Source organism: Octopus sinensis, linkage group LG30 (genome assembly GCF_006345805.1).
Source record: "Octopus sinensis linkage group LG30, ASM634580v1, whole genome shotgun sequence".
In the NCBI taxonomy this organism is placed as follows: Eukaryota; Metazoa; Mollusca; class Cephalopoda; order Octopoda; family Octopodidae; genus Octopus; species Octopus sinensis.
Genome location: NC_043026.1, coordinates 11,537,841 through 11,551,025, shown reverse-complemented (window position 1 = coordinate 11,551,025; position 13,185 = coordinate 11,537,841). Strand labels below are relative to the sequence as shown.

Sequence of the window (13,185 nt, the reverse complement as noted above, 5' to 3'; positions counted from 1 at the left end):
GCGGTACCTGTAATTTTTAAAACAATATTGTAGGGTTGGTGCGAGAGACCAGATCTAGCTAGTTTGACCATGAAACAGACAGAATACTTTCAGCCGGATATGGCCAGTTCAAGGAGCAAATGAAGTATCATTCTCACTTTAAACGAGGTTCTCAAATATATTTATACAAATAATGAATGAGGACACAAGGAGCTTGTTTCGTTTTCTCCATTTCTTTTTTTTTAAGTTATGCTATGAAATGGTAATTTCATTGGAATAACCCCCAACATGTTTCACATCTACAAATATGTACGGGGTGGTGTTCATGCAAAGAGTTCAGGCCATTTGTGGTCAAGAGACTTTGAACTGAGCAGTCATCGGCATCTTCACTATCTTGTCTGGCAGCTTATTCCACGGATCCGCAACCCGGACGGAGAAGGCCCCTCTCCTTCGATTGAGATGAAATCGTCGCAGATAGAGCTTTTCGGAGTGACCCCGCAGCCGACACTCTGGAGCAGGAGTGAAGAACAGCTCTTTCGAGAGGTTACACTTCCCGCTTATGATGTTGTGAGCAAGAACGAGATCACCACGGCGGCGGCGTTTTTCTAGAGAATAAAGGTCGAGCGTCTTCAGCCTTTCTTCATAAGACAAATGCTCGAGACCAAGAACCATGCGGGTAGCCAGCTTCTGGACTCTTTCGAGATGATGTATGTCTTTGAGGAGATAAGGAGAAGAGGCTTGAATCCCGTACTCCAATATGGGTCTCACCAGCGTGACAGAGCGGTAGGAATATGGCTGCTGTAAGCATTCCGGGTTAATGGACAGTTAGGTGTTGACTTTGAGGAAATGATTTGCCATCGATTTCACAGTGACGTGATTTCTCACCTGTGTGAATAAGTACCTATCTAGTTAACTGAACGCTCTCAGAGAATGATTTACAATATACAGTGACATGGTTTCTCTGTATAGTTAAGTATATACTCTTTACTCTTTTACTTGTTTCAGTCATTTGACTGCGGCCATGCTGGAGCACCGCCTTTTCATCGAGCAACTCGACCCCGGGACTTATTCTTTTGTAAGCGCAGTACTTATTTTGTCGGCCTCTTTTGCCGAACCACTAAGTAACGGGGACATAAACACACCAGCATCAGTTGTCAAGCAATGCTAGGGGGACAAACACATGCATATATATATATATACATATATACGACGGGCTTCTTTCAGTTTCCGTCTACCAAATCCACTCACAAGGCTTTGGCCGGCCCAAGGCTATAGTAGAAGACACTCGCCCAAAGTGCCACGCAGTGGGACTGAACCCGGAACCATGTGGTTGGTAAACAAGCTACTTACCACACGGCCACTCCTGCGCCTATATGTTTGTGTTTAGTTAAGTTACCACTTCCAGAGAATGATTTAACATAGATATCCTAATGATATGGTCTCCCACCAGTATGAATAGTTATTAATTTTGAGAGAATGTGTTACCACAGATATCAATAATATACTTCGTTCCCTGTATGAATAAAGATGTGCTTAATTAGTTATTGATTTCAAGACAATGATTTACCACAGATATCATATGGTTCCTTGCCTGTCTGAACACACGCATGTTTAATTAGCTGGTGTTTTTAGAATGATTTACTACAGATATTGTGGATAAAGAAGACTGGGGGAACAAATTTGGCTATTTTTGGCAAAATTTGTACCCTTTTGCCAAGTTATAACAAAAAATTAGTGAAATATTTAAAATGTTTACAGTTGGATAGATAGACAAATATAACAAAATAATTTGACAAAAAATGTTAATTTTTTTAATTATTTTCTGAGATTTTACAAAAACAACAAAAATATTTAAAATTTTTAATGATATCGAACGATTTATCATATATGACAATTCTCTCGTTTCCTGTTGTGATAAATCAGTTGTTGATATCTAGAGAAGGGTTTACCACAGATATAGCATCAATATCGATATGGATTCATACGTATATGACGTTGTCTGTGTTGAATATGACGTTGTCTGTGTTGAATATGACGTTGTCTGTGTTGAATATGACGTTGTCTGTGTTGAATATGACGTGGTCTGTGTTGAATATGACGTTGTCTGTGTTGAATACGATGCTCTCTTTGAAAAAACGATTCACCACAGATACCACACTGATATAGTTTCTCTGCTGTATGAGCTTGTTTGTGTTGATTTAATCGCCGCTTTAGAAAGAACGATTTACCACAGATATCACAATGTAGTTCCTCTGCTGTATGAGTTTGTTTGTGTTGATTTAATCGCTGCTTTAGAAAGAACGATTTACCACAGATATCACAATGTAGTTCCTCTGCTGTATGAGTTTGTTTGTGTTGATTTAATCGCTGCTTTAGAAAGAACGATTTACCACAGATATCACAATGTAGTTCCTCTGCTGTATGAGTTTGTTTGTGTTGATTTAATCGCTGCTTTAGAAAGAACGATTTACCACAGATATCACAATGTAGTTCCTCTGCTGTATGAGTTTGTTTGTGTTGAATCAGTTCTTGAATTCCAGAGAACGAATCACCACAGATATCACAATGTAGTTCCTCTGCTGTATGAGTTTGTTTGTGTTGAATCAGTTCTTGAATTCCAGAGAACGAATCACCACAGATATCACAATGTAGTTCCTCTGCTGTATGAGTTTGTTTGTGTTGAATCAGTTCTTGAATTCCAGAGAACGAATCACCACAGATATCGCAATGTAGTTCCTCTGCTGTATGAGTTTGTTTGTGTTGAATTAGTTCTTGAATTCCAGAGAACGAATCACCACAGATATCACAATGTAGTTCCTCTGCTGTATGAGTTTGTTTGTGTTGAATCAGTTCTTGAATTCCAGAGAACGAATCACCACAGATATCGCAATGTAGTTCCTCTGCTGTATGAGTTTGTTTGTGTTGAATCAGTTCTTGAATTCCAGAGAACGAATCACCACAGATATCACAATGTAGTTCCTCTGCTGTATGAGTTTGTTTGTGTTGAATCAGTTCTTGAATTCCAGAGAACGAATCACCACAGATATCACAATGTAGTTCCTCTGCTGTATGAGTTTGTTTGTGTTGAATTAGTTCTTGAATTCCAGAGAACGAATCACCACAGATATCACAATGTAGTTCCTCTGCTGTATGAGTTTGTTTGTGTTGAATCAGTTCTTGAATTCCAGAGAACGAATCACCACAGATATCGCAATGTAGTTCCTCTGCTGTATGAGTTTGTTTGTGTTGAATTAGTTCTTGAATTCCAGAGAACGAATCACCACAGATATCGCAATGTAGTTCCTCTGCTGTATGAGTTTGTTTGTGTTGAATTAGTTCTTGAATTCCAGAGAACGAATCACCACAGATATCACAATGTAGTTCCTCTGCTGTATGAGTTTGTTTGTGTTGAATTAGTTCTTGAATTCCAGAGAATGAATCACCACAGATATCGCAATTTTCTTTCCCGCTTGCAAGTTTTTCTATGTGTCGAATTAAACTTCTATCACTGGAGAATGACATATCACATATATCACAATGACACGGTTTCCTTACTCTATGACGCTGTGTGTGTTTAATTTGCTGTTGTATTAGAGGGAACGATTTACCACAGATATCACAATAATACACAGTCTTTCCTGTATGAGTTTGACTGTGTTGAACTATTTCTTGAACTCCAGAGAACAGTTCACCACAGACACTACAAAAATATAGTTTCCCCTCTGTATGAATTTGCTTGTGATGAATTAGCTCTTGGCTTCCAGAGAATGATTTGCCACAGGTGTCACAATCATATGGCTTCTCAACTTTATGTTTATGCCTGTGTTTAATTAGTAATTGCTTTTGAGAGAATGATTTACCACAGGTATCACAATTATATAGTTTCTCACATGTAGGAATACAGGTGTGTTCAATTAGTCTTCGAATACTAGTGAATGACTTACTACAGGTGTCACAACGATATGGTTTCTCACCTGTATGCCTGCGCTTGTGTAGAATTAGGAAATGATTTTGAGAGAATGATTTACCACAGGTATCACAATGATATGGTTTCTCACCTGTATGCTTGCGATTGTGTTTAATTAGTAATTGTTCTTGAGAGAATGATTTATCACAGGTATCACAATGATATGGTTTCTCACCTGTATGCTTACGGTTGTGTTTAATTAGTAATTGTTCTTGAGAGAATGATTTATCACAGGTATCACAATAATATGGTTTCTCACCTGTATGCTTGCGGTTGTGTTTAATTAGTAATTGTTCTTGAGAGAATGATTTACCACAGGTGTCACAATCATATGGTTTCTCACCTGTATGCTTGCAGTTGTGTTTAATTAGTAATTGTTCTTGAGAGAATGATTTATCACAGGTGTCACAATGATATGGTTTCTCACCTGTATGCTTGCAGTTGTGTTTAATTAGTAATTGTTCTTGAGAGAATGATTTATCACAGGTGTCACAATGATATGGTTTCTCACCTGTATGCTTACGGTTGTGTTTAATTAGTAATTGTTCTTGAGAGAATGATTTATCACAGGTGTCACAATGATATGGTTTCTCACCTGTATGCTTACGGTTGTGTTTAATTAGTAATTGTTCTTGAGAGAATGATTTATCACAGGTGTCACAATGATATGGTTTCTCACCTGTATGCTTACGGTTGTGTTTAATTAGTAATTGTTCTTGAGAGAATGATTTATCACAGGTGTCACAATGATATGGTTTCTCACCTGTATGCTTACGGTTGTGTTTAATTAGTAATTGTTCTTGAGAGAATGATTTATCACAGGTGTCACAATGATATGGTTTCTCACCTGTATGCTTACGGTTGTGTTTAATTAGTAATTGTTCTTGAGAGAATGATTTATCACAGGTGTCACAATGATATGGTTTCTCACCTGTATGCTTACGGTTGTGTTTAATTAGTAATTCTTCTTGAGAGAATGATTTATCACAGGTGTCAGAATGATATGGTTTCTCACCTGTATGCTTGCGGTTGTGTTTAATTAGTAATTGTTCTTGAGAGAATGATTTATCACAGGTGTCACAATGATATGGTTTCTCACCTGTATGCTTGCGGTTGTGTTTAATTAGTAATTCTTCTTGAGAGAATGATTTATCACAGGTGTCAGAATGATATGGTTTCTCACCTGTATGCTTGCGGTTGTGTTTAATTAGTAATTGTTCTTGAGAGAATGATTTATCACAGGTGTCACAATGATATGGTTTCTCACCTGTATGCTTACGGTTGTGTTTAATTAGTAATTGTTCTTGAGAGAATGATTTATCACAGGTGTCAGAATGATATGGTTTCTCACCTGTATGCTTGCGGTTGTGTTTAATTAGTAATTGTTCTTGAGAGAATGATTTATCACAGGTGTCACAATGATATGGTTTCTCACCTGTATGCTTACGGTTGTGTTTAATTAGTAATTGTTCTTGAGAGAATGATTTATCACAGGTGTCACAATGATATGGTTTCTCACCTGTATGCTTACGGTTGTGTTTAATTAGTAATTGTTCTTGAGAGAATGATTTATCACAGGTGTCACAATGATATGGTTTCTCACCTGTATGCTTACGGTTGTGTTTAATTAGTAATTGTTCTTGAGAGAATGATTTATCACAGGTGTCACAATGATATGGTTTCTCACCTGTATGCTTACGGTTGTGTTTAATTAGTAATTGTTCTTGAGAGAATGATTTATCACAGGTGTCACAATGATATGGTTTCTCACCTGTATGCTTACGGTTGTGTTTAATTAGTAATTGTTCTTGAGAGAATGATTTATCACAGGTGTCACAATGATATGGTTTCTCACCTGTATGCTTACGGTTGTGTTTAATTAGTAATTCTTCTTGTGAGAATGATTTATCACAGGTGTCACAATGATATGGTTTCTCACCTGTATGCTTACGGTTGTGTTTAATTAGTAATTCTTCTTGAGAGAATGATTTATCACAGGTGTCACAATGATATGGTTTCTCACCTGTATGCTTACGGTTGTGTTTAATTAGTAATTGTTCTTGAGAGAATGATTTATCACAGGTGTCACAATGATATGGTTTCTCACCTGTATGCTTACGGTTGTGTTTAATTAGTAATTGTTCTTGAGAGAATGATTTATCACAGGTGTCACAATGATATGGTTTCTCACCTGTATGCTTGCGGTTGTGTTTAATTAGTAATTGTTCTTGAGAGAATGATTTATCACAGGTGTCAGAATGATATGGTTTCTCACCTGTATGCTTGCGGTTGTGTTTAATTAGTAATTGTTCTTGAGAGAATGATTTATCACAGGTGTCACAATGATATGGTTTCTCACCTGTATGCTTGCGGTTGTGTTTAATTAGTAATTGTTCTTGAGAGAATGATTTATCACAGGTGTCAGAATGATATGGTTTCTCACCTGTATGCTTGCGGTTGTGTTTAATTAGTAATTGTTCTTGAGAGAATGATTTATCACAGGTGTCACAATGATATGGCTTCTCACCTGTATGCTTGCGGTTGTGTTTAATTAGTAATTGTTCTTGAGAGAATGATTTATCACAGGTGTCACAATGATATGGCTTCTCACCTGTATGCTTGCGGTTGTGTTTAATTAGTAATTGTTCTTGAGAGAATGATTTATCACAGGTGTCAGAATGATATGGTTTCTCACCTGTATGCTTGCGGTTGTGTTTAATTAGTAATTGTTTTTGAGAGTATGATTTATCACAGGTATCACAATGATATGGTTTCTCACCTGTATGCTTGCGGTTGTGTTTAATTAGTAATTGTTTTTGAGAGTATGATTTATCACAGGTATCACAATGATATGGTTTCTCACCTGTGTGCTTGCGGTTGTGTTTAATTAGTAATTGTTTTTGAGAGTATGATTTATCACAGGTATCACAATGATATGGTTTCTCACCTGTGTGCTTGCGGTTGTGTTTAATTAGTAATTGTTTTTGAGAGTATGATTTATCACAGGTATCACAATGATATGGTTTCTCACCTGTGTGCTTGCGGTTGTGTTTAATTAGTAATTGTTTTTGAGAGTATGATTTATCACAGGTATCACAATGATATGGTTTCTCACCTGTATGCTTGCGGTTGTGTTTAATTAGTAATTGTTTTTGAGAGTATGATTTACCACAGGTATCACAATGATATGGTTTCTCACCTGTATGATTGAATTTGTGTGTTATTAATGTTCGATCATTAGAGCATAATTTTTCACAAATATTAGACTGTTGTGACATTTTGCTTTTCTTTTTATTCACGACACTAGCAAATCAGTACTGATTCATCTGCCATTCTTATCCTTTTCTCATGCTCTACTGAGGTGTTAATCTTATTTAGATTTCTATATTTTATTCCTGTTAAATATTTCTTCTACTGTGGTCGTTAGCAATATGTAGATTGATGTACAAACTCCTTTTTAACTTTGTCTCAATTTAATTCAAATGTAAAGTCATCTTGTCCACATTCCAGACAATCAACAGAAGAATTATTGCTGTGAATGTGTTCAGAAAAAAATTAAATTTTTCCCTGTAATTTGCATTAGATTTATATACGGAATGTCACATCTGTTCTGTTGAATATATTCCTTGAGCCTTAAAACAAGAATTATTGAGGATGTATCCGCTGTATAAAATTCTTTGGTGCCAATGCCTGGAATAGTAGAGAAACAACAGTATAAGATACAGGGAAGACTTAGAATACAACAGAATAAATTTTAATATATTTCTTACAGAAACAAGCTGTAGAAATAAGCATTTACCTGGACAACTGAATTGTGTTCCACCTGCCTTTAAGATCTATATTCTTTTACTTGTTTCAGTCATTTGACTGCGGCCATGCTGGAGCACCACCTTTTAGTCGAGCAAATCGACCCCAGGGCTTATTCTTTGTAAGCCCAGTACTTATTCTATCGGTCTCTATTGCCGAACCGCTAAGTTACAGAGGACGTAAACACACCAGCATCAGTTGTCAAGCAATGCTAGAGGAACAAACACACACACACATATATATATATATACGACAGGCTTCTTTCAGTTTCTATCTACCAAATCCACTCACAAGGCACTGGTCGGCCTGGGGCTATAGCAGAAGACACTTGCCCAAGATGCGACGCAGTGGGACTGAACCCAAAACCATGTGGTTGGTTAGCAAGCTACTTACCACACAGCCTATAGAATAGATGTATGTATAGAATAGGCATGGATGTGTGGTGAAGATACTTGTGGTTTGAGGTTCAATTCCAACATGTGGTACTTTGGCCATGTGTCTTCTATTATAATCCTAGGCGAACCAGTCTTGAAAGTGAATTTCAACACAGATGACATTTGTGTAGAAGCCTGTTGTATATATTTGTATCTACACACACACACACACATATATACATATATATACAGATACGTTGGTGCAAATACAAAAATATAGAACACAAAATATGAACATATATAGGTGCAGGAGTGGCTGTGTGGTAAGTAGCTTGTTAACCAACCACGTGCTTCCGGGTTCAGTCCCACTGCGTGGCTTCTTGGGCAAGTGTCTTCTGCTATTGCCTCGGGCCGACCAAAGCCTTGTGAGTGGATTTGGTAGATGGAAACTGAAAGAAGCCCGTCGTATATATGTATGTATGTATATATATATATATATGTGCGTGTATGTTTGTCCACACCGATGCCGGTGTGTTTATGTCCCCATCACTTAGCGGTTCGGCAAAGAATAAGTCCCGGGGTTGAGTTGCTCGATTAAAGGCGGTTCTCCAGCATGGCCAGTCAAATGACTGAAACAAGTAAAAGAGTAATATGTATATTTTTATTAATATTTGGCAAAAGCAACAGAATGAGAATTTTGTGCAGTGGCACTTATATATACACACACACACACATGTATGTTGAATACAAGGAGCATAGTGAACTAGCTGAGAGGGATGCGAAATTCATATTTTGAGCAGTATCATCATCATCATCGTTTAGCGTACGCTTACCATGCTAGCATGGGTTGGACGGTTCAACTGGGGTCTAAGTGACGGGGACATAAACACACCACCATCAGTTGTCAAGCAATGCTAGAGGAACAAACACACACACACACACACACACACACATATATATATATATATATATATATATATATATATATATATATATATATATATATATATATATACGACAGGCTTCTTTCAGTTTCCGTCTACCAAATCCACTCACAAGGCATTGGTTGGCCCGAGGCTATAGCAGAAGACACTTGCCCAAGATGCCACGCAGTGGGACTGAACCCGGAACCATGTGGTTGGTTAGCAAGATACTTACCACACAGCCACTCCTGCGCCTATAATGATGATGATGATGATTGTAATATAGTAAATAAATTTAAATATATTAAAATATAAAACATAAATATGATTAATTTAGTATGACTTCATCTTCCATGCTAAACAGATTATTCTTTCAATGGGTTCAAAGAAAGCTTTATTTTGGTGAGCCACTCTTGAACTTTCAACAGTAAGCCTTGCAGGGCATTATCCAAAAATTTACGAGACGAACTGTAGACAGGAACCTTGTTGCAGGCTAGCCAGGGAGCTGGTCTGCAGTGAAATGAACTTCCAGTTAGGCAGGATTTCTATGAAGCAGGAGCTGACCAACAGCTGTCGCCCTCGTGTTTTTTTGTTTTTTTTTTGTGTGTATCATCATCATCATCGTTTAACGTCCGTTCTCCATGCTAGCATGGGTTGGACGGTTTGACCGGGGATCAGGGAAGCCAGAGGGCTGCACCAGGCTCCAGTCTTATCTGGCAATGTTTCTACAGCTGGATGCCCTTCCTAACGCCTTCATCATCGTTTAACGTCCGCTTTCCATGCTAGCATGGGTTGGACGGTTTGACCGGGGATCAGGGAAGCCAGAGGGCTGCACCAGGCTCCAGTCTTATCTGGCAATGTTTCTACAGCTGGATGCCCTTCCTAACGCCTTCATCATCGTTTAACGTCCGCTTTCCATGCTAGCATGGGTTGGACGGTTTGACCGGGGATCAGGGAAGCCATAGGGCTGCACCAGGCTCCAGTCTTATCTGGCAATGTTTCTACAGCTGGATGCCCTTCCTAACGCCAACCACTCCATGAGTGTAGTGGGTGCTTTTTACGTGCCACCTGCACAAGCAAAACTAAATCGAAAACCTGTTACCCCACAGAAGAACAACAACTTTTGCTTCACACATCGAGAAACATGGCAAGCGATCACACAACAGCACTAAGGTCACCACAATTCTGGCTGAAAAGGGCTGAGCTATGGTTTGCACAGGCAGAAGCACAATTTAACATAAAATAACTTCAGACCGAACAAAATATTCATATGCAGCAATGGTACTGGATGAGGACATGGCAATCAGGGGTGAACTTTGAACCCCTTATTAAACTTTGTGGAAGCACTCCGTCGGTTACGACGACAAGAGTTCCGGTTGATCCGAATCAATGGAACAGCCGGCTCGTGAAATTAACGTGCAAGTGGCTGAGCACTCCACAGACACGTGTACCCTTAACGTAGTTCTCGGGGATATTCAGCGTGACACAGAGAGTGACAAGGCCGGCCCTTTGAAGTACAGGTACAACAGAAACAGGAAGTAAGAGTGAGAGAAAGTTGTGGTGAAAGAGTACAGCAGGGATCACCACCATCCCCTGCCGGAGCCTCGTGGAGCTTTTAGGTGTTTTCGCTCAATAAACACTCACATCATCATCATCATCATTGTTCGACCGTGGTCGAGACAATGGAATTTACCATGTTGCGCCAGACTTCACGGTCCATCATAGCATTACGGAGGTCCTGTTGCTGGATGCCTGTATCCCTGGAGATTACATCAGGGTAGGAGAGTGTGCGCCCTCTGGTGTTACGAGTAGATGGCTTCCAGAGGAGAAGAGTAGAAATTACTTCTTTTTCAGCTCTACAACAATGTCCAGCAAACTGGACTCTCCTACCTTTCACAAGAGATGACACAGGTGGTAATTTCCCATATATTTGCATTTTAGTTGGATGGCGCCTCCACGAGAGATTTTGAGCTCTCATAAGGAGGCGAGTGTAGGTTCCATCCAACCGCCTCTCAATACCTATTTCTTTACTACCCACAAGGGGCCAAACAAGGACAGACATAGGTATTAAGTCGATTACATCGACCCAGTGCGTAACTGGTACTTAATTCATCGACCCCGAAAGGATGAAAGGCAAAGTCGACCTCGGCGGAATTTGAACTCAGAACGTAACGGCAGTCGAAATACGGCGTGCTAACGTTTCTGCCAGCTCGTCTTTCAACAAATACCTTTCAGATTGAAACCGCAATCCTATGACCGCGAGTTCGCTGCCCTAGCCACTGGGCCATTGCGCCTCCACTATTAAACTTTATAACATTAAAATTAGGCGATCCGCCTAATTATTAAACCTTGTTTCTCATAAAATTATGTATATTTAATTTACATTCAATTATTATTTACGATTATCTAAGGTAAACTAGTAAAACGCTAATTATTTCACTTTAATATTTTCGTCTATATTTGCATATGTTCGTCAATTCACTACAATCTCTTTTAAGTAGACAAAATCAAAATTTCACACTGGGGTTGGGGAGGAGATGAAATTTAAAAAAAAAAGTGTTATTTCGCATATTCGTAATCTCGAACATCTAAAACGTAGGAATCCAAAAAAAAAAAATGTTTTTTAATGCATTTTTCAAAGAGAGGTGCAATTCTGCATTAGCCCCGAATTATCGACACCGTTATTTTTTGCTCACCTATCAAATTCCAAGAAAATCAAAATGTACATCTGAAAGGTATTTGTTGAAAGGCGAGCTGGCAGAAACGTTAGAAACGTTAGCACGCCGTATTTCGACTGCCGTTACGTTCTGAGTTCAAATTCCGCCGAGGTCGACTTTGCCTTTCATCCTTTCGGGGTCGATAAATTAAGTACCAGTTACGCACTGGGGTCGATGTAATCGACTTAATCCGTCTGTCTGTCCTTGTTTGTCCCCTCTGTGTTTAGCCCCTTGTGGGCAGTAAAGAAATAGGTATTTGTTGAACGTTATATATGGAGATATCCAGTCTACACAAGTGTAGTAACTACACACGTGTTGTTACGTCTAAATCATTGATTTCAAAGAAAGTGGTGAAAAGAATATATATATCAATGTGTATGTGCATAGCAACATTAAAACGGTTTTACATAACTCATGTACAGCGAAATTTGCTAAAATATCTGTATTATTATAACTTAATTGCCCTGCTACACAAGTCAGTGCTTTTAGTGAAATATCTTGGATAATTGTCCCAAGGCGCCAATAAACTCGAAGTAAACTTTTACAACAGAAGTTATAAAAACAGACTCGGAAACAAATGACGAAATGCATTTAATAAGCACCTAGAAAACTATATAGGTATAATAACTTTAGACATATAGTCATTTTTAAATATAGTGGAATTTTAAAAAGTTTAATTTCAGTGATTCTGAAGAATAAAATATCGATCTAGTTATTGGCCAATGATTTTAGCTCACACCGATTTTTTTTGTTATATCGTGTGAAATATCATGTGCATATTAATCATTTAATATTACTGTTATCTGTTTGTGATGTGAAGAAAGGAAAGACAGAAATAGAGGAAGAATTACGGTGGTTATTACCTGTCTATCTGGAAAGGATCGCTAACTTCTACGTGCTTCGCCTGCCGACATAACGTCTGTGTTCTGGAAGAAGTCACTCACAACGTCCACGTGTTCTCTGCTGCCGTACGATCTAACAGGTCTACGTACTTACTAGCGAAAACTGGACCCGGTGCGCGCACACGCGCAGTCGCGCGTCCGCGCTAGCTAGTCGTGAGTAGTCGATCCTACAACGACTTGCGCGTATGCAAATGAGTTGTGTTGTAGGTTGGAAGACAACCAATGGATCTAATTAATGATCAAGACAAGGGTGGTGGGGGTTAGTGAAAATAAACATATATATACATACACACATACATATATACATACACACACGCACACATACATACACACATATATATACTCACATATACACACACATATATATACTCACATACACACACATGTATATACACACATATATCTACACACATATATACACACATATATATATACACACATATATACACACACATATACACACATAATTTATTTACTTTCTTTAAAAAACTTATTTTATTTTATTCTGTAAAATCA

At 38.4% G+C, this 13,185-nt stretch overlaps 1 protein-coding gene and 1 long non-coding RNA gene across 3 annotated transcripts; both read right to left on the bottom strand.

Annotated features, from left to right (window-relative positions):
• Positions 1-1,767: 1,767 nt before the first annotated feature.
• LOC115226419 (zinc finger protein 850-like) lies at positions 1,768-7,259 on the bottom strand. 2 transcript variants are annotated; one of them, XM_036515388.1, is made up of 3 exons: positions 3,423-7,259; positions 2,096-3,341; positions 1,768-1,990 (listed from the first exon to the last, which is right to left on the bottom strand). In XM_036515388.1, exons 1-3 carry the CDS (start codon positions 7,222-7,224, stop codon positions 1,942-1,944), a joined length of 5,097 nt encoding a protein of 1,698 aa, XP_036371281.1. In that variant the 5' UTR covers positions 7,225-7,259; the 3' UTR covers positions 1,768-1,941. The 2 variants fall into 2 exon arrangements, with proteins under 2 accessions (XP_036371281.1, XP_036371280.1); XM_036515387.1 differs by having other exon boundaries at positions 2,096-7,259.
• A 27-nt stretch (positions 7,260-7,286) lies between these two features.
• On the bottom strand, positions 7,287-12,767 carry LOC118768629. The gene is made up of 2 exons (XR_005004413.1): positions 12,631-12,767; positions 7,287-7,636 (listed from the first exon to the last, which is right to left on the bottom strand). It is a non-coding gene; the product is annotated as an uncharacterized LOC118768629 (long non-coding RNA).
• Between the last annotated feature and the right edge of the window lie 418 nt (positions 12,768-13,185).

Bases quoted from the DNA above. Each gene is read 5' to 3' on its own strand.
- LOC115226419 (XM_036515387.1), bottom strand. From the start codon at position 7,224: ATGTCACAACAGTCTAATATTTGTGAAAAATTATGCTCTAATGATCGA. The intron at 1,991-2,095 runs TATTCAACACAG...CAGACAACGTCA, and splicing joins TTTTTTCAAAGAGAGCATCG to TATTCAACACAGACAACGTC.